The sequence below is a fragment of the Lepidochelys olivacea genome (assembly GCF_965140295.1).
Source record: "Lepidochelys olivacea isolate rLepOli2 genome assembly, chromosome: 9".
Classification (NCBI taxonomy): Eukaryota; Metazoa; Chordata; order Testudines; family Cheloniidae; genus Lepidochelys; species Lepidochelys olivacea.
Window position 1 is genome coordinate 63,951,754 of NC_140419.1, and position 20,895 is coordinate 63,972,648.

At 45.5% G+C, this 20,895-nt stretch overlaps 1 protein-coding gene across 2 annotated transcripts in view; it reads left to right on the top strand.

The window, feature by feature from the left end:
- The window catches only part of GABRA3 (gamma-aminobutyric acid type A receptor subunit alpha3), a 131,415-nt gene that overhangs the window by 86,417 nt on the left and 24,103 nt on the right, over positions 1 to 20,895 (top strand). For both annotated transcript variants that reach the window (XM_084639240.1, XM_084639239.1), the window contains exons 5-6: positions 4,038 to 4,258; positions 14,848 to 14,930. In XM_084639240.1, the coding sequence (XP_084495366.1) occupies positions 4,038 to 4,258; positions 14,848 to 14,930 (304 nt within the window). The remainder of the gene's footprint in view (positions 1 to 4,037; positions 4,259 to 14,847; positions 14,931 to 20,895) is intronic.

Sequence of the window (20,895 nt, forward strand, 5' to 3'; positions counted from 1 at the left end):
CTGGGACACGTTGTGCCGCTTCCCATCAAAAAGAGGCTTAGACCCCTGCTCGTTCTTTTGATTTAGAGGAGCACGGATCTTGTCTTTTAATCCTTTTTTTCCTGCCTGATGAAGCTAGGGTGTTTTGTGTGTTTTTTCAGTGAGTGCAAACAAAGGGAAGCAAATTGGGGGGTACCACCAAAAGAGCAAGAGCTTCCTACAGCATGATTCTGCCTCTCTTACTCATCTTGAGTAGCATCTTTCTTCATAACCAGCCCCGCTTTCTTCATTGTGACTACTCATGGAGTAAATTACGCGGTAAGAGTGTCAGATTCTGACCCTATGTAAGTGGGGCAGACCATCCCCCTTCCTTCACCAAACTGCCCTAAGTGCCTGAGGCAAATATACAGGGTAAGAGAGAGAGAGAGAAAAAACAAGTGAACTGACTGGCATATTCTGACATGTTTAATGAAAATTATTAATGAAAAGGCCTGAGGACTGAATCTAGGTTTGCATTCCCTCAACAGTTTGTCTTCTAATTAAAACAGAACTGTAGAGCATAATTAACAGTGAGCTTTCTCAAAAGCATTTCTTGCAGCTTGTATTGCACAAAAAGAGGATTTGGTAGTTTGTGTTTATTTTTAAATTACATGCTGGCATCATTAGTGGGGACCGACACCCTGGTGTGTGCCTCATCTCTGAGTGTCATTTCATCTTGGATTTCCCCACGCTATTAGATGCTTTTTTGGCTTGAAGGTTCTCCCTAGCAGGGGGACAAGAATTGAATCCAAGCAGGCTTGGGCAGGATCAGTGCCCTAAAACAACCTTCCTCCAAACCTCTAGACCCTAGAGGATTTCATTCTCCATGTTCATTCAGCCACAGACATCTCTCCTGCTGCTCTACCAACGGGCCCTCACTCAGACTATTAGCACTGGTGATCAGAGGAATTAGATGAGAATTAAATCTCTGAATTTCGTTCTGATGCCTCCCCCCATCAGAGGAGTCTGTCTTGCTTTGGAAGGACCACTCCCTGCAGGGTTAAAAGTTAAGTTAATGTCACTCTAGCTGAGAGTATTAATCTCATCTGAGTTCTCTCTATCCATCTTGTTCTCTTTCACACCACAGCAAAGACTAATAATATATTCAGCAATCCCAGCCCTTAGGGAGTATCTGATAATTACTTTCAAGGTGGAGCATATTTGATTAAGGGAGCATGTATAATGAACTGTGAAGAAGAAATATGAGGTATTGAAAAGAGGAAACTATTCTCCACTGTGTGATTTGACAAAATGAATTTAAAATTATGAAGACAGTTAAAGAATAATAAATTTTCTCTCCTCTTGCATACTTTAGTTCCATAGATTTTGCCCGTGCATAGCAGATGTGCTACTGCGTGCAGTTCTGGTGCTGAGCACTCTTTGAAATGGGTGCTCAAGAGAGAACTCCACAGGGAAAGGAGGATGAACTTGCACCTTTCTCAGGATTGTTTTCCTATCTTAGATAGAAAAGTGAGGAAGTCACTCCTTCCACACTGGCATCTGTCTGATGATCCAGCCCCTGCGCGTACCGCAGCCATCATTAGCTGCGATTGAAAGGCTGCCTTGTGCATCCAGATTCAGACAGATTATAATGATGATGAGGGGCCTGGGTGGTGAGGCAAATAATGTTTGCTGTTGAGAGCGGAGAGCAGCTGATTACTAACTACAGAGGAGTGTTGTCTGCTTCTGTCTGACATGGGGTGGGAGGGACTCCAGACTCACGAGCTATTCAACATGAAAAGCATTGGCTGATAAGGTCCACGCTAATGTCAGATATTAGGTGTTCCAGCTGTCCCTCAGCCTGTTAACTAGAACACAGATGAGAATCGGAAAAGTTTCTGTGCCCTGTAGAATGGACTCTGGAGAGGGGCCCTGAAGAGGAGAAGAACCTGAGCCAGGTTTCTGGCATGGATTTTAGTCACAACCCTGGATGGAGAAGAATGTGACCTATAATTTTTGGCTCACCTGGAATGGTGTGTAGGTGCAGGCACTGGGAGGAGGCAAATCTGAACTGGGGGGTCTGCTCTCACATGGGAAGGGCACTGGGGGGCAGAGGAAAGAGACCCTGACCATGGTTTCTCTTCTTCTGAGGATTAGACTCTTAGTACAGAAGGAGAAAAAGAGGAGCTGAGGTTGTGTTCTCTGTGGTATAGTTTGGGAATTGTTCATCAGAGTGAAGGTCCTGAACTAGATTTCTCTTCTCCCTCTGAGAAGGACTCTTTCTCTCCTGACACGGAAAGGAGCAGAGGGCTTTGTTTCACTGTACTTGTTGCTAAGCCTCTTGTCCCCACGCTGCCAAAGAATCATTCAGGGGGCCTTGGAGAGAGATTGCTGCACTCTCTGTTAAAGATGGTTGCTTACAGGCTCCCAAAGGGACCATGGTTAAAACTACAAACTGCAGGTTAAAATATACGGGGGATTTCAGAGAGGAGAAATCATGGGAACAAATGCCCCTGGCCTAGCACACTCTTGTGTTCCTATTTGTTTAGCTAGGATTGCATGCCTCATACAGCAGGGCAGAATCTGATGCTAGGCATTTATTTATACCTTGTGGTCAGCAGCATCTGGATGAAGATGTCATGTGTCAGAATTCTGTTTGATTCAGCATAAGAAAAAAATGAAGGCACAGACCCACAGCTGTAGTAGAGCCGCATCATTCCATTGATTGTAATGGAATAATATCCGTTTTAGAGCTGGACAAATAACAGATTTTTCACTTTGTTGGCAATTTCAAAAAGTCAGGAAAAAAAATCATTTCAGGTTGGACCAAAAATTACAGGTGAAGTGAAAAGCTGAAAAATAATTGTTTTTGTGTGAATGAAATGTTTTGCTTCCACCATTTTAAAATGTTTTTGAACTTTAGTTTAAAAATTAAAGGATGAAAAGTCATTTTAAACTGAAAAAAATTGGAAAGTTGCGTTTTGAAAATGTCAAAATGAAACATTTTGGGTTTTTTTCAGAACATTTTTCCATAAATGAAACATTTGGCAAAACCAACATGAATTCATGAAACATTTTGGTGTCACCAAATCTGAATTTTTCAGCAAAAAAAGTGTGTGACAAATTTCACTCAGCTGTAGTCAATTTACTTCAGCTGAAGACCTGAGCCAAGCCTCTAAAGGGCCAAATTCAGTCTTAGTATAACCCCACGGGTTTCAAAAAGAGTTACACCCAGATTAATTTGACCCCATGTGTCCTGTCCTAATTCTAATTTTATCTAGGTTTAAACATATCTCCTGCATTTCTGGGTTCCTCGTTCTTGGTAAAGTTCATTTCTGTTCTCCCAGTGAATAAAATCGATTTCTATATTATTAATCCGGTGCTAATTGCATGCCTGCAGGATCCCCGAGTCCTGACCTTTCATATGTGGGAACCATTACAGACATCACTGAAATGCAGCCATCTCTGGCTTGAAAAGTGGTAGCTGTTTGATGGTGCTTGGCAGCACTGCACAACAATTTAGGACTGAAAGTGGCTTAGAGTATAGTCCTGATGTTTTAAACATGATTGCATAAAGTTAGGCATCTGAATCCATATTTAAGCACAAATCATTAGGATCTACCTGTGGTGTCTGTTGCATCCTCTGCTTCCTGTTATCTTGAAACTGCTGTGCAATGTCGCTGATACAGAATGGCTGAGGAGTGCCACTCTAGGAGTGGCTGCATTTCATTGTTTGGTGTATGATCCCAATGGCATATGTACAGTGTATACGGCACTTTGAGATGAAAGATGTAGATGAATACTACAGGGTATTCATGTAAAGTCATTATACCAGAGGTAGCAATTCCAGCTTGCCTTCGTGTCTTATCAACCCTGGAGAATGCTGCCCTGCTAAATACCTCTTGTTCCCACTCCAGTGATTGAAATGCCACTCCGGTCCACAGTCATGAGTGCAGTGCTCCCAAAGCCCCATTGCACTCAACGAAGGGAACCGTTTTCATTCTCTGGAATTTATGGGATGGCATGCAATGAAGAACTAGATAAAATCAGGTTTGATGTGCTCTCCTCTCTCCCCCTAGGAATACACCATTGATGTCTTTTTCCGGCAGTCCTGGAGAGACGAGCGGCTTAAGTTTGATGGCCCCATGAAGGTCCTCCCCCTTAACAACCTGCTGGCCAGTAAGATCTGGACTCCTGACACCTTCTTTCACAATGGCAAGAAATCAGTGGCCCACAACATGACCACACCCAACAAGCTGCTGCGCCTGGTGGACAATGGCACCCTTCTGTACACCATGAGGTAGGTGTGCCTCTCCAGGGCATGGACAGAACCTGAGCCCATGGTTCTGCGAAAGCCTTAGGCCCTGCGGGGAGGCCCTAGGCTGAGGTGATCCTATGGCATACTATGTCCAAGGCTGTGCAAGCTTCCCACTTTTTAAGGTCCAAAATGAGTTTAATCTCTTGACAGTTGAGCTGCAGATTAATCTGCATAGTGTCAACAAGCCATCACTCCTACAACTGACAAACAATGCTTAACATTTCGTTAGCACGCTTCAAACATTCATTAATCCTCACTGTGGTCCTGGGACGTAGGTCTCTCAGGATCAATATGCTCCTGTTTCCAATGAGGAAACTGAGGCACAGAGGCTAAATGACAGGGTGTCCCTGAGTAAAGAGAAGGTGAAAATACTGGGCTTGATGCTCCACTGCCTCACACCACTGTGGACTCATTTAAACCTGTGAAAAGTGGGTATAAAATGCTGCTGCATCAGGATGGAAGAGGCATTTACACTATACTGCACTCATTTAAACCAGGAGTGATTCCATTGTAGTCAGAGGAGTTACACTGGTTTTAAATGAACGCAAGTGAAAGAAGTATCAATCTCATAGACTTGAAGGTCAGAAGGGATCATATCTGTCTGTCTTAGGTATTTATCTGGCCTCCATTACCATAAGTATCTGAGTGCCTCACTATTTTGAATGCATTTGTTTTCTCTACATGCCTGGGAGTCAGGGCAGTATGATCAGACCCCAAAGATAAATCACCACAAAGACAATACCTAAGAGAATGAGTAATAGGACCCCCACAAAATCATATCTGGGTTTTTCTGCATTACTTAAAGGTTAGCTCGCACCCAGCTTGAGGCGGCACGAGACAACATGGAACACAGAGATGAAGGGAATCTGAACATGCTGATAAGGAGTTATAGATGTGTAGAGCATCTACATGGAAGTGGAATGAGACGCAATAAGAATGAAGCCCAAGGGTCATCAGTGTTACACCAGAGCCCATAGAGTGAAAAATAGTTGGCCTCAAATAGTCTATGGCAAGGCTATAAGAGAAGAGAGCGACAAGCCACCACAATGAATGATCCAACAGATCTGGCCCGAAGCAAGGACCCCACATCCTGAGAGATACTGAATCCTTACACCCCCTGCAGTGGTTCACCATCTCTCAGGATTTACTCCCAAGAGACTGCATGGCACTGGATACCAAAAGCAGCCCATAGCCAAAATCAGGGCTTTTCATTATGTAAAATATCAAATGGCACCAGTAGCTCTGCTGCAATCCAAACTTTCCACACCCAGCTGAGTTAGTCACCACAAAGTCATTCCAACTCTTTATGAACGCAGCGTTACGTGAACATCTGGCTTGGAACTTTGGCTGCAGTGGGTCATGCTGAAGTTGGAGGCCTTGTAAGAGATGGCGCTGGACAGTGTAGTCGAAAAATTTAGAAAGAACAGGGTAACAAAGACAGCAGGTTGGAAATTTTCCAACTGACAATGCCATTTCATCGAAATCGAAATGTCAGTTTTGATGAAATTTCGTTTGTAAAAACGAATCAGAACAAAGCACTCTGATAAGGGTGAAAGAGCAACCTCTGCACTTCTTAGGGGCAGTGTCCCTCCTGGAACAAAATGATTTGATTTTTCATTTCAAAATGACGTATTGTTTCCAATTTGTATAATATAACATGATTAATCACAGTTAAAATTGGATTGAAATGTTTTGATTATGTCAAAACGAGGCATTGCAATCAACCCCCAGCAAACAAAGAAATGGAATTTTGTTTCCAAGGGCATTTTGAGAATATTTTGGGTTCCATTTCATAATTCACAAAAAGGCCGATATCGCAGAATTTCCTGTGAAATAGCAAATCTGTTTCCCGCACAGCTCTAGTAACAAAGAAATGGCCAGTGCTCTGTGTAGGAAAGTGCCCATTTCAAGCCTACCACCTCGGGGTTTGCCCCCTTTCCAGAAATGCAGCATGGCTTTTTGTCCCATATGTATCTAACATAGCTTCTTCCCCATGGCCCCAAAGGAAATACCTTCTGTGGGCCAGACTGGATTTGTAGGGGTGCTCAGAAGCAGGGCCACTCAGAAGCAGGGCCAGTGTAAGGAGCCTCCCCTCACCTCATGCATCCTGCCTCTTAGGGGTGCAGAGACTGCTCTTTCCATGACCCACAGGAGTGTGCAGCTTTGTCTCTAAAAGGAGCAGTGAGGGGGCAGATCCAGGCCCTGATCCCCTCCCCACCCCTTAGAATTGGCCCTGCCCAGGCACACTAGAGGGGATGGGGCTGCACAGTCCTGATAGCATGGTGGTGCATGCACACATGCCCAGACCTATGCAGTGATTGTACCTCTCTGAGCTCCCTTAGGAAGGTGTCGCTCTGCACTCCCTCTACTCAGTGTGTTCAGTCTAGCTCTGTATGGCACTATGCAACTGGACACACGAGATACTGCCTTCTTCCTAAGCTTTCAGCGGGTCCCTCCTAGTCCAGCCCCCTAGAGGCATCAAATGCTAAAATAAGCAATTAGAGACATTTCCACTGCTATTTGTACTGTTAGGCAACCAAACTTCTCTTCTCCAAGAGTTTGCATTCATCTGTAGCTGCTCTGCAGGAACAGCAATTCTGACACATGCATCCAGCATCCTGTGGCAGTATTCATAGCTCCTGGAGCGAGGCCTCTTCATCACGGAACTGTGCAAACCAACTGCAGCTCAGTGTCCAGAGATATCATAGCATCACAAAGCAACCTCCTCATGCAGCATCTCAAAGTAGACATCAGAACACGGTGTCAGGGCCTCGCACCTGGATTGTTTTATGGGCTTCACAAGTGTCTCCTCTCTCTGTTCCCCTCCTCCTGGCTGCTGAGTTATAGTGATCAGTGTTACTGTTCCCTACTTTCCCACCTGCTTGGAGGATCAGCAGTAGAACGGGGGCTTTAGTCCTGTTACGCAGTGCTCCCTCTGCAGTCTTGTTTGAAGCCAGCCGCAGGTTGTAGAAGCAAGTCTCAGGTGCATGTAATTCACAAAAGCGACATTCAGCATCCCACAGTCCAGATGTAGCTCTGGACCCCAGACTGACTAACAAGTGTATGTGGATCTGCACAGGGTGTGAAAATAGCTCAACCAGAAGCAATGGGCTTGATACAGGAACGTCCGGGTGAAATCTGTGGGCTGTTTTATTCCAGTCAGCCTAGATGATCATAATGATTCCTCCTCCTGGCCTTAAAATATATGAAAATGTCACATGCCTAATTCTGTGCACAGAGCATGCAACGCTTTGAGAACCTAGCCCTTAAAGAGCCCTTCTGCTCTGCAAAGCGACTCAAAAAAGGCATTGCAGGGTTTACACACATATTGTTTCTATGACAGGTTTCAGAGTAACAGCCGTGTTAGTCTGTATTCGCAAAAAGAAAAGGAGTACTTGTTAGTCTCTAAGATGCCACAAGTACTCCTTTTCATATTGTTTCTATGATTTCCAAATTATATGTGCTCAGGTAAACAGGGGAAAAGATGTTTTCTTTCATTGCTAGCCCTGCAAACTCAACTGGGTACCTGAAAGGCAAGATGGGCTTTTTTGTTTTCAGGCACCATCTTCAAGCAATAAAGGTTCTGTGGACCAAATTATCTCCTGAGTGAAATATGTGCCGTTCCCTTGTCTGCAAAGGGGCTGCATTTGTACATTGACTCAGAACTAGTAAACTGTTGTGACTACCATTGGCGGTGGAACAGTGAGGAAGTTACAGAGAAAGCTCAGCGTAGACACAGCCTGAGTTCTGCTCTTGCTAAAGGTGTCACAGATTCCATAGTTGTTATTAACAGAGAGGGACCAAAAGCTGGAACATTAAGCCTGAGATCTGAGTCCCAAGAGCCAAATTTGTCTCTACAATTTAGCTTCCATGTTGGATCCAAAAGCAGAAGAGGCTCATTTCCCTTTCAGTTTCTGTGCAGCCGAACTGTTGCAAGGACCAGTCTTAGATGGCAGAAATCTCATAAGACCAGCTGATCTCCATCTTGGGTTGAAATTCTGCCATTTGGGGCTGAAATTTCCTGAAAACAAATCATGAGATTTTCAGTGCTGTCAAATCCAAAGTCTGAATCCTAGAAGTGACTCAGCCTTGAACCCAAACCCCAGACTGGAGCCTAAACCCAACCCAGAGCTGAACCCCACCTGTTCAGTCTACCTGTGATTATTGAGGAATAGCCTGGGGCAGCAAAGTGAGTTTTAGAAAAGGACAAAGCCAAAATGATATAACTGGCATAAACAAAGTCTCTGGTGCTGCGCAGGGTACTATACTGCTTTTGTGCCATATATAGACCAAAGGATTATCACATTTAAGTCCAAGAAATTGGAATGAGCCACTAGCACTACATACGTAACAGCATGAGCAATAATGACACATCAAAGGTTTTGATAATCTCATGGTAACCATGAGAACCGAAGCTGAAGTGGTTTGTAGTACCATCAGCCCTGGAGAGGTGTATTTAGCCTGATACACACTTCTTGCCATTGGATTTAGCTGTTTAAAGGAGCTCAACTGATTGTATGAAGGAAAACGTAATTTCTTCCTGTGTGTCTAATTTTTGTCAGGTTGTTTCTGGTGGGGGTGGAACAGGAGAGAAGAAAACTTAGAGCTTGCAGGGTGATTTCAAGACCACTATAAACAAAAATTGTGTTGCAGGTGGGTGGGACGGAGAAGATTACTGATTAGAGGGTAGAAATGGTAGGATTATGAGATCAACTAGACCTGGGAGAAATGTTTTGGACCAGTAATTTATTTGCTGAAAACTGCAGGTTTGAATTGATTGAAACTGTTGTGAGTTTGGGTCGGATTCAGTGAATAGTTTCAGCCAAGAAAAAAAAAGACGATTTTTTTTCTTTACGTCAAAACATTTCAGTGCAACCTTTCCGAAACAGAACGTTTCAACTCTTTGTTGTGAAATGTGGTTTTGTTGTGAAGTCTAGTTCATTTTATTTAAAACAAAACAAAACAAAGGATTTTTTTAAAAAAATGAAATGAAATATCCTGTTTTGAGTGAAATTAAACATATTATTTGAGCCTAAACAAAAAAAAATTCCATTTTTCATTGTGGTAAAAAAAATTGAAAACTGTTCATTTCAGGTTGACCCAAAATGAATGTTTTCCCATGGTTTTCATTTCTGCCACTGAAATGAAAAATCAGTTATTTGCCCAGGGCCAGGTCAGAGGTACCTCAGCCAATCATCACGTGCTGTTTAGGATTCGTAGTGATAGTTCACAGCTAAACTATCTGAGCTCTGAGATGGCACTGCACCTCTGAGATAGGACTGTCTTCTCTGCTAGCTGTAGCGTTGCAGTAAATATGTATAGCTCTGCAACAAGTCTTTTTGAACAAGTGCTGCAGAGGCTCTGGTAATTGCCTGAGAAATGAGACATATTCCTCTTAGTCTGACATTTTGACATTTCATTAGGCAAAGCATATGGTCCTGCAGAGTCCTTGGGCCAGAAACAGGGCTCAGCAGGAGAGGCCATCTGGGGGGAGAGGGGAAAGGGAGGGATGTCTCCTCTCCTGAGCTGTGATTGATTTCAAAGTCCACCTAAATATTTTAGCTAATTGGTGCACAGAAGGACGAGAGAGCGAGCACGCTGTGGTATGAGAGAGCGAGAGATCACATGTGTGAGAGTGTGTACACATGTGTCTAAGAGAGAGGAAGTGTGTGTGAGAGAGATCACTTGTGAAAGCCATGGATTGTGAGTACGTGGAGGAGCACAGTGTGTGTGTGTTTAAGGGAGTGCATATGAAAGTGCATGTGTGTGAGAGAAAGTATGTGGAAACACGTACAGTTGCATGTGAGAACGTGTGTGTGAGAACGTGTGAGAGTGCATGTGTGTGTGAGAGAGAGCATATGCCTGCCCCCGTGTGCCCCTGCGTGTGTGAGAGAGAGGTCTAAGGCCTATTCCCCTTTTCCCTCCAGTGAGAAAATGCTACCGTTGGTCACGTTATCTGAGGCACTAACTTTTTGGGTGGTTGAAATAGCTGAAAAGTTTCAGGTGAGATTTTGCCTGAATATTTTAGCCATTTCATTTCCTGTGGTTTTTCGAGACCTCAACATTTAGTTTTCTGTATAATTTCAGGGCCCCCATATTCCCCCAGTTTATGGGATGGGGAAAAGCTATTGTTTTGAGGGGAGAGGGGTGGGCTCCGTTTGGTTTGGTATCAGCTAGTAAAATTCTCTTTGAGCTTGAAATTCCACCCTTTCCATACATTTGCAATTTCACATGAAGTGGCAAGGGCAGCCGTCTCCGGCCATTCTGGCTTGTGCAGGGCTACAGCAATTCCCAGAGGCGTGCAAACATCTGTGATACACACAGACAGATGCAGACAAGGTCAAGCAGATCGGACGTGTCCAGAGACCTACAATCCTGATTCCACCTACAGATGTGGAACACTTTGTGCTGGATCCTTCATACCCAAGTCAAAAAGACTGATTGCTCTGATCTATGGGCAGCCAGATTGAGGAGTACGAGGCTGAGGGCCAGGTGGATACTGTCATTGCTAATGATAAGGTGCAGCGGTGGGAGAGACTGCCTTGGTGCTGCTCTAAAGTACACTAGGACCATCGTGGCAGGGACCCCAAAGTCTGGGGTCTGTAACCAGCATCTTTGTACCCTCCGTGACTCAGCCACTCCCAGGGGACACTGATAGCAGCAGAGCATCTAGCGCAGTATAGTTAATTAAAAAGACAGATTTGGCTTATTAGAAAAGCCCATGAGAGTGTGTCCTTTGGGCAGGATGGCTGATGAATCAACTCGCTGGGGTGCTTTTGAAATGATAAGGTCATCAGTGAAGCAAGAAGGATCTGACCGAAGAAGAAGGGTAAAAGAAAGGGTAAAACAGGCAATGGGTGGTAAAATGGGCGATTTCCACATGGATAAAAAGAGTGAGGAAGTTGAAGTTCATGCACCAAGGTCCCAACTGTAGTTTTATGCCAATAACATTGAAGGATGTTACAAGAAAAAATCCAGTCGAGCCGGAGAAGAGACATTTACAGCCCAGAAAGATGTATGACTCCCTCAAGGATGGAGTGATAAGACCTATGTAGACTTGACAGAAGAGCTAACAAAATGAATGCTAAGTTCCCCAAACAAATTTGTAGCTGAGAGAGAGACGCTTCACTTAAGAAAGCAAAGAGAAGTAGCAAGTGTACCTGATTTTCTGAGTGTTCATCCCAATCATTTTGGGAGCCTGTCTGCCTTTTGTGTTTGGGATCAGAAATCTAGAATGAAGGCATAGGAATTGAAGCTGGAATGAGCAGAGCATGCAGTGTTGGTATGTGAACCCAACGAAGGAAATGGACGGCTAATGTCAGACCTGATGCGAAGCCCATGGCAGTATTTCCATTGATATCAGTGAGTTTGGGATCAAGCACTGAAAGGTTCCTCTGCCTGCATGCCCTGTTGTCCAGTCCGCACATGTGGAGGAGTGAAGAGGACATCAGCAAATGGGAGGCAGCGTGTGCGGTTTTGTTGCTTTGGGATGTTACTTCAAACCACTCAATGTTTCTGTACCAGGCCAAAAAGCAGGAGCCTGGCCAGCAGATCACACTCGCTCAGGAGTATGAAGCACCTCACCAGCTGTGGTCTGGATTGGGAGACCCTCGCTCCCAAAGGGGAGCCGTTACATGACTAGTCCCATTGACTTCCATTTAACTTATCCCGACTGGGAATACAGGGTTCAGGCTGGTGCACAGTAAATATGCAGGACCTGTCCCTAATGAGAGAACTGGTGTTTTATAGCCCTGCTCACATCTGTGTGTCGGGCACAAAAACAAGTCTCCCACGCTCCATATAAAATGAATATCAACAATGTAAATAGGATCTTGGAAACAGGCAGAAGTGCCCCAGTATCTGTAGCTGCTAAAGAAACATACAAGTGAAAACATGTTCTGTTACGCAAAGAGAAAGGGGCGTAGTACTGGAACACGGGGGTGGAGATGAGAGAGACTTTGGGAAGCTAGCAGGCCAATGTCGGGTACAAGTGGTCCTGTTTGCCTTTCCCATTAACTGTCACAGAAGAAAATTACTCTTCGCTATACTTCAGTCATTTGCGTAACAAGTTAAAGGCCCATATTTTCTCCCGCACTGAGATCTACCCTGCCCAGGAGAGTGGGTTCTCTGCACCAGTCCTGGCCCAGCTGGCAGCAGTCCTACAGGGATTGTATGCCCAATGTACCCTGGCCTCTAGCCATAGCCCTTCCCTGCCACTCTGTGTTCTTGCCCCTTCCTCTACATCATGGGGGATGGGAGGTGGAGCAGGAACTGGGAATGGCAGCTCTGCATGGCCTGTTAGGTCCTGTGGATATAATTAAAAGGAAAATATAAATCTGCATTTCATTCAGACATGGGATTGTGAAAGGCATAAAAGCAAAAGGCATGTTGTTAAAAGTGCCAGGCTTACATTTCTCTTGCCTCTTGGGCCTTGCAAGAACCTATAGAAAGGCAATCAGAAGAATTGCAGAAGTAGGGACCTGTAGAGTTTAGAGAATGCGTTGTTCTTATAGTGTGTGTTTCTAGATGATGGGAGTGTGAGGACTTGTGGGAACTATAAAGTCACCAGACCCCTCTAACTGGAAGTGATATCCAGTTCCAACACTACAAGATTTATTTGCCAACCCAGCAGGACAAACATGACAACACGTTGCATCAGAGCAATTTTATAGCAAAATGTGTTCAGTGAACAGCCAGCTGACAATAAGCATTTCTGCAAGAGCTATCCGCTTTTATATTCCGTTGAACAGAACGCAAGAGTGCTATCTGTAGCAGCTCCATCTACTGACTCACAATAATGTTGCACAAACACACACTCCATGCAACCTCAGTGTAGGGTGGCCAGATGGCAAGTGTGAAAAATCAGGATGGGGGGTGATTGGTGCCTATATAAGACAAAGCCTGAATTTTGGGATTGTCCCTATAAAATTGGGACATCTGGTCACCCTAGCTCAGTGATTTCAGTGGGGATGCCGAGGGAATGTCATACCAGAACTTGATCAATTGTGTCCACCTTAGTAGATCCAGATACCTGGATCTAGTGGTTCTCAAGTGCATTGTTTCTGGTTTGCTTTACAGCAATGACCTCCTTGAGAAAAGTGTATTTTTGTCCTCCAAAAAATTTCAACATCTTTTTTTTTTTAATTTTCATCGGAAATTTTCTTTGAATTTTTTGGGGTTTTGTCAAAAACTCCCAAACTAATTTTTTTGCCTTTTGGTATCTGAAAGACAAAAACGTTTCAGGGTTCTTTGTTTTTTTTTTGTTTGTTTTTGTTTTTGTTTTGTTTTACAAAAACCTGAACCTTTTCAATGAACAAATACATTTTGTTTTGGTGAAAAATTCCAGTTTGTGGAAAGCCATTCTTCATCAAAAAATATTGCAATGGAAAATTTTCAGCTAGTCTTTGTGATCTAGGTTCTTGTTAAGACAACTTCAGCCTTGGTCTAGCTCTATTACCTGTAGTGTCCATCAGCCACTCCTTCTAGCGAAGCAATAGGAACCTTTCTTGACCATCTGAATTCTCAACAGAGTTATTTGGTGTCTGTTTTGGCTCCCTTCTGTGTATATTAAACAGCTGCAGACTTTCACTGACAGTTTCAATAGTTCATCAATGAGCATAAGCTTCTAGACTGAATGAAAACACTTTCTTGAATCCTTTTATTATCAGTCCCCTCTATGTGTGCCCCGAGGACGTCAGTGTCACTGGTGCTGTTATAATGGTTGCTGTGCCGCACCCTTGAATCAGCTGCTTGTTAATGTCGAGGTGATGTTGTGATAGGACCACATTATGTCCTGCTGCTCCATGGATTCACGAGGATGTGTGTGTGTTGGGGGGTGCGCTCGAGGAGTCCCTGACACACAATCCACTCCTCTGCACAGCAGCAAGACACAATTACAGTCCCTGCCCTTCCCAGGGTCTGTATCTCTGCACCCTCTAAGGGGGCCATAAGGGAGTAAGAAGAAGTGGAACGGCGGCCTAAAGATACCCCTACTTCATCAGCCAGTCCGTCTGGCCAGCATGCTTAGGGGCGTATGTTGAACCCTGCTGTAGTAGAAGGCAGATTGCCCTGGGTTCCAGGGAGTTCAGGAAGATAATGAAGAGCTGTGCCCCGTTCTTCCCAGGTTTTTAACTCTCTGAAGTGCTTTGATACTTTGTCTAACCCTAGTAACCATATAGCATGTGGAGACTATGAATGTATAATCCATCAGCTTTGCAATAAGATCCATGATGCAACCCCTAGCATTGCTAGAACTAGGTGTTAATGATCTCTCTGCACATAATGCACAGGCAAACAAATGTACAGGATTTTGATAGATCCTTTTTAGATGGCAATTAGTGGATAAAGGTGAACTCGGTCGGTCGGACTAAGTTTGCAAAATGGGGAAGGTATCAAGAATTGAATGCAACCTGTTCTCTCCATACCCGAGGCCCTGCTGCCAAGAGATCTGCTAGGAGTCAGCATTTTGAAACTATGTAGACTTTGGTGGATATGGGACAAGATGCTGCAGCAGCAGCTCCATGCTGGATCCTTAGCAGATGTGCGAATGACGGCCTATGTTTGTCTTGTAGGTTAACCATTCACGCTGAGTGCCCCATGCACCTGGAGGATTTCCCAATGGATGTGCATGCCTGCCCGCTGAAATTTGGGAGCTGTAAGTGCCTAGTTCAACCTTCTTAAATGGGGGGAGGGCACACAGTCTAGTTTTGTGTGCCCATATGCTGGTAGCTTATTTATTTAACGGAACTCTTCTGTCAGGTATTTTAGATAGCATTATTATTAATCATACAGTGTCCACACATTTGCTAGGTGCTCCATATAATAAAATCAAACTGTGCGTACAGTTCCCACTGTGGTCCATAGGAGCTGTGTGTGTGCAACTGCCGGTAATTTGCACTCCAGGGATGGGTAAGTGACCCTGGGTCTCGCTGTAAGGTTACCAAGCTAGTACGGGGACAAACAGCTTCACTCACCTCTCTCTGGCTTGGGTAGAGTGTTCCCCCCACAGCTCTCTGTCCCACAGAGCTGGAGCTGGTGGCATTGCTCTGATGAAACCTTTGTCCATAGGATTTATTGAACTATTGAACTCCCAAACTGTCAGACTCGCAGCTCTTGGGCAGGGTCCCCAGCTCCAGAGTACCCACCAGCTAGGCTGTCCTGGAGCTGGGGCTCTGTTCCCTCTTGCGGAGAATTTTGAAATTGGTGGTTTTCATTCCCAATCAGAACAAAACCAAATTCTGAAATATCTAAATCCTCCATGAAACAGAATCACCTTCCTCGGCTCAGCTCTACACAGAGCCACCACTCCTTGGCTAGTGAGCAGAGAGCTGCCCGTCTGGTTCAATCTACTTTAACCCTTTAGGGTTACCTATTCCCAGCTAAACAAAACAGTTTGAGCCCCCTCCCCAACAGCTTGTGCTCTAAGACAATCAAATAAAGCACCCAGCTTACTAAAGCCTGCCTCCCCCCTCAGTAAATGTCCAATCAATGAACCCATGGCAGCCTGTAATAAAGCTCAAGGGCAAAGTCTATCTGGATATATCTAATCAACTACCAGAAGGGAATGTGGTTATCAGCATGATTGGAAGCTTCTGCTCTCTCTGTCTCATAACACAAGAAACCAGGGGACAGCCACTGAAATGGAAAGGCCAAATATAAATCTGATAGGAAAGAAACACTTTTTCACACAATGTGTATTTAGACTGTGGAACTCACTGCCACAGGAAGCTGCTGAGGCCAAGGACTGGGCAAGATGCAAAGAAGAATTGGACATATATATATGGATATCAGGAATATCCAGAGTTTTAACAGGTCAAGATGACAAAGAGGGTATTGGAAGGGACATAAAACCTCATACTTCAGGATTTAGACCAATCTCTAATTATTGGGGATTATGATGAGATGGGGGATAGGCAGATTACCCACCTCTGCCCAACTGAAGGGTTTCTTGAACCTTCATCTGAAGCATCTGGCTCTGGCCACTGTCAGAGGAGTTATACTGGACGAGATGGATGGTGGGTGTGATCAGCTATGGTAACTCCTGTGTAATAATGGTGCTATCAAATACAGCTTTAGGTGACAGCACAACGCGCTCGCAGGAGAGCCTTTGATTAATGAGGTCCTGCAGCCTGGGTCTAATCAGATAGGAAAAGTGTGTGCAGCTGACTCAACACGTCACGTCCAGGAAACACTGCCATGGAGGCACGTGATGGGATGGGTGTCCTGTGGCTGCCTTCGGATCAGGAAGGAGTTGCCACTTTAGTTTGTATCATTGTCCCCTTGACTGTCCACCTATCTTCTTCAGCCCACCAGGGTGTACTTGGCAAAGTTGTTGGCCTGCATTTGACGTGCCTTGAACCTGGGGCAGGTAATTGTACCCTAAGTTTGTCCTTATGCTGACAGTAAGTCCAGTCCTATCTGTGCCCACTCTCTCCACTTCACACTCTGACTGCTAGCAGTTGGTTCCATCCGAGGCTGCCTGCTGAGGCAGTGGGTGCAGGGCTGCATTTGTTGTTGGGAACAAGGTAGGCAAGCACTGGCTGGCCATGCCCTTTCCCTCACATGCTTGTTTCACCTCATGTGCTGAATCCCCTGCTTCTCCTTGACATCAGTGAGCTCACATTCTCGCGGGAAGCCAAGTTTCCTGGGGGCAGAGGAGGGAGGAACGTCCTGGTAATGTGAGGGAGCTGTCAGTCTAGAGGGAGAGGGACAATTAGTCTGATTCTCTAGTGGAGTACACAGCCATTTGCTGGCTGGTGTTCTCTCTGGTCCCTCCACTACCACTGGATTTGATCAGGCTTTCATTTCAGTTCATTGACCTCACTTCTTCTTTCGTGTGGCATTTGTAAAGCAGCAGGCTGGGATTGTAACTGAATCTTGAGATTTGAAAGCCATTCTAATGCGTCTGGGGTAGCAAGGTGGATCCCCTGTGTACCACCAGTGTAAGCATGAATCGGATAGTTGTTTATCATGTGTCACATGATTGTACCGCACCACAGTCACAGTTTGGTGATTCTTTGACTTTCCATTTGTGGAGGAGATATCCACACCTTCCGTGCACTGCTCCAATATCATTGACAACAGGGAAGGCAGAATCCCAGGACTTCTTTCTTTGGCTCTTCATTAAGGTATTTTGGGGGCTGCACCACAAGTGGCCCATGATTCAAGCCAGCAAGTGCTGGCATCCTTTCTGTTGGCCTGTAGTGTTGATGCGTGGGTCCAGAAAGATTTCCTGGATTTGAGTCTGGAGAGTGGCAGGGAATTGAGGTCTTTGTGTATTGGCAGATCTGGAGCAGCCAGGATCTTGTGGTACTCCCAGACCACAGCAGCGTTTCACCCCACTAGATGCTTGAAAATGTATGTTTCCCCTTCTGTTATTTCCCCTCTCTTGGTCTGATCTGCCAAGATGAGGTTGCGCAGCATGGTCTCAGGATCCACTCAGCCCCTTGCAGGGTCAGGCACTATGGTTCTAATACAGAAGTAGTCAACCTGACCTTCTCTCTCCTGGGTGGAAACATCAGCATTGTTAGTAATGCCAGGGCTGGGAACAGTCGTTTGTTCTTAGCCAGCTGCTTGTAAAGTTATTTGGGAAAAAGTTCATTCTTATAGTTGCATACACAAAGTCTTTGTTTTGGAGACAGGCAATGGTGTTATTTACCTATTTACTTAAGCAGTTATAATGCAATGTCAGTGGCTGCTGATAGGAGGCGCCATAACGCTCTTTGGTAAGACATTTGGGGTTGGACACTCCAGGAGAAAAGAGACTCAGGAAGAGCAGCTTGCTCTGGGGCAAGGGTATCTAACCCTGCATCTGCTCCTACACTAGCAAAGCCTGGAATCCACTCTCCATCTCAGATCCCATAGCATTCCTGGAGGGAGAGGGCGGAGGAAGGAGACTCTTGCACACGTTTTTGTCAGGCCCCCGCAGTGGCAGAGTGCCATTTTTTTTTTTTTATTATTTCAGCATCTGAACGATGGGAGTGTTGAAACAAGAAGCTGAGTGTTTGTAAAACTGGCCATGATTATGATCAATATCCATATGGCACCCATCAGCACAGTGTCTGAGCACATGGCTCATATGTTCAATAGAACGGCATCAAAATCCCATCAATACCCACATGAGGAGTGCAGCCTCAGCAAATCCCCCCACAGACCAGGAAGCTGGTCACCCCAGAGTTGTAAGGAGTTTAGGCTTGGTCAGATCTGAGGCTTAAAGGGCTTCTGCAGTGTCCCTTTAACTCACCAGACATATTCTTTAAAGACTCAGCAGCACTCAGTTCAGGTTTCTGAGGATCCTGGCAAGCTGGATCGATCATTGCTGACCTCCTGTCCCCATGCCACTTCTTAGCGGTGGCAGCCTTCCCAATGGCTGCAGGGCAGCGCACTCCCTTGAAAGCAGGGAGCCAAGCTTTGCACAGCAGCTTTCACTTTCCACCAACCAACCAACCAACCCCTGTGTTCACATTGTTCCAGGGACTAGAAGTGAAATGAGTTTGAAGGTCTCTCCGTGCTCCCTAGGAGATGTATGTGCACATTGTCATGCCACCCTGCAGTGACTCGAGAGCATGAGTGCCAAGCTCAGGGCAGACTGTTAGGAACCAGGGCACAAACCTCAAACTGGTTGTGAGTTCTACAGCTCTCAGCTGCCACGGGCGGTGGGGGGGACCCTGAAGCTGTCAGCTGCAGTGGTGGCAGGTGCCAGAGTCCCCCCATCCCTCCCACAGCAGGGCTCGAACTCTTATCCCCCCATCAGCCCCATTTTGTCACAGTTATTTTTAGTAAATGTCAGGGATGGGTCATGGGCTTCCGTGAATTTTTGTTTATTACCTGTGACCTGTCCCTGACTTTTACTAAAAATAACCGTGACAAAATCTTAACCTGCCTCAGAGCCAATCCTATAATAAACTGTATAAAGATTTGTTGTATGCAGTGTTGTTGTAGAAACAAGGTGGGTGAGGTGATATCTTTTATTGGACCAACTTCTGTTGGGGAGAGCGACAAGCTTTCAAGTTTACTCAAAGCTCTTCTTCAAGTCTGAGAAACTTACTTACAGGACACTCTACTACAGGAGCAAACTATGGCCCACGGACTGCTTCTGGCCCGTCATATATTTTTATCCAGTGTTTGAGCTCCCACCAGGGAGCGGGGTTGGGAACTTGCCCTGCTCCACCCACCCGGCGCTCCCCAGCCCCCGACTCACAATTCTTTTGATGAGCACCAACATCCAGCGTGCAGAGCCACCCTGCGCAGGTGCGACTTCACTGCACTGTTTCCAGGATTGGAAGCCCCCCCCTACATGGCAGCCTCCCGCACACGGCAGCGTGCCCAATCCCCTCCCAGTCTCCTACAGCCCCACCCTTGAGAGCCTCAAAACCAGCCAGGGGCCGCACACATCCCAGCTACCATGCCTCCGCCCATGGCAAGTGCCTGGTGCAGCTGTCTTAGCGTCACTGCTGGCAGGGCCCCTAGGCGTCCCCGGGAACACCCCTGTAGCGCTCCCCCCACCACCATGCAACACTCCATGAGTCCCCCCTCCCTCCACCTCGGTAACATCCCTTATAGAGCCCCGCCCACCACTACACCCCATAGAGTCTCCCTCCCCCACCAGGCATTCATGGCCTGCCATACTATTTCCATACCCAGGTACAGCCCTCAGGCCAAAAAGTTTGCCTACCCCTGCTCTACTACACTCTGAGTACGTTTCCCAGACCTAAAGAAGAGCTCTGTGTAAGCTCGAAAGCTTATCACTCTCCCCAACAGAAGTTTGTCCAATGAAAGGTATTACCTCACCCACCTTGTCTCTCAATATATGAAGATTTATTAAATAGGAAAAGGAAACAAGAGAGTTATTTACAAGGTTAAAGCAGGTAAATATATAAACACAAATGAGTTGGAATCTTAAATTTCAAAATGTAATAGACGCTTCTATAATAAGCAAGCTCTTTGTGACCTTTAGGGCTAACCCAGGCTAAACGTTAGGGATCTCTAGCTTATGCCTAGTAAACCTTGTCCCCAAGAGTTCAAGTTGCAGTGGGGGAGGTTTAGGTTGGATATTAGGAAAAACTTTTTCACTAGGAGGGTGGTGAAACACTGGAATGCGTTGCCTAGGGAGGTGGTGGAATCTCCTTCCTTAGAAGTTTTTAAGGTCAGGCTTGACAAAGCCCTGGCGGGGATGATTTAATTGGGGATGGGTCCTGCTTTTGAGCAGGGGGTTGGACAAGATGACCTCCTGAGGTCCCTTCCAACCCTGATATTCTATGATTCTATGATTCTATGATAGCAGAGAGATCCTGTTCCTTCTTGTTAGAGGTTTTTATCCCTCTCCTCATTTGTGCTCTTAGTGACAAATGCAGTTGACAGCAGGAATCCACTTGCATGACTCATCTTTAAGGGGGGGGTGGGGAGGGCAAAACAAACATCTTTGGTCCTCTTTAATGTTCCACAATAGTCTGTCTGGACCATAGACCTTCCCTGTTGAGCAGGACTTAACACCTTCTGTTGGAGACCAGCACTTCACACTGGTTAATGTCTCTCTCCTGCCTGATGATTTACACAGTCAGAGGGGCTTACAACACAACCACTCAAATATTGCCTTACAATATGGGGATACATATGTTATA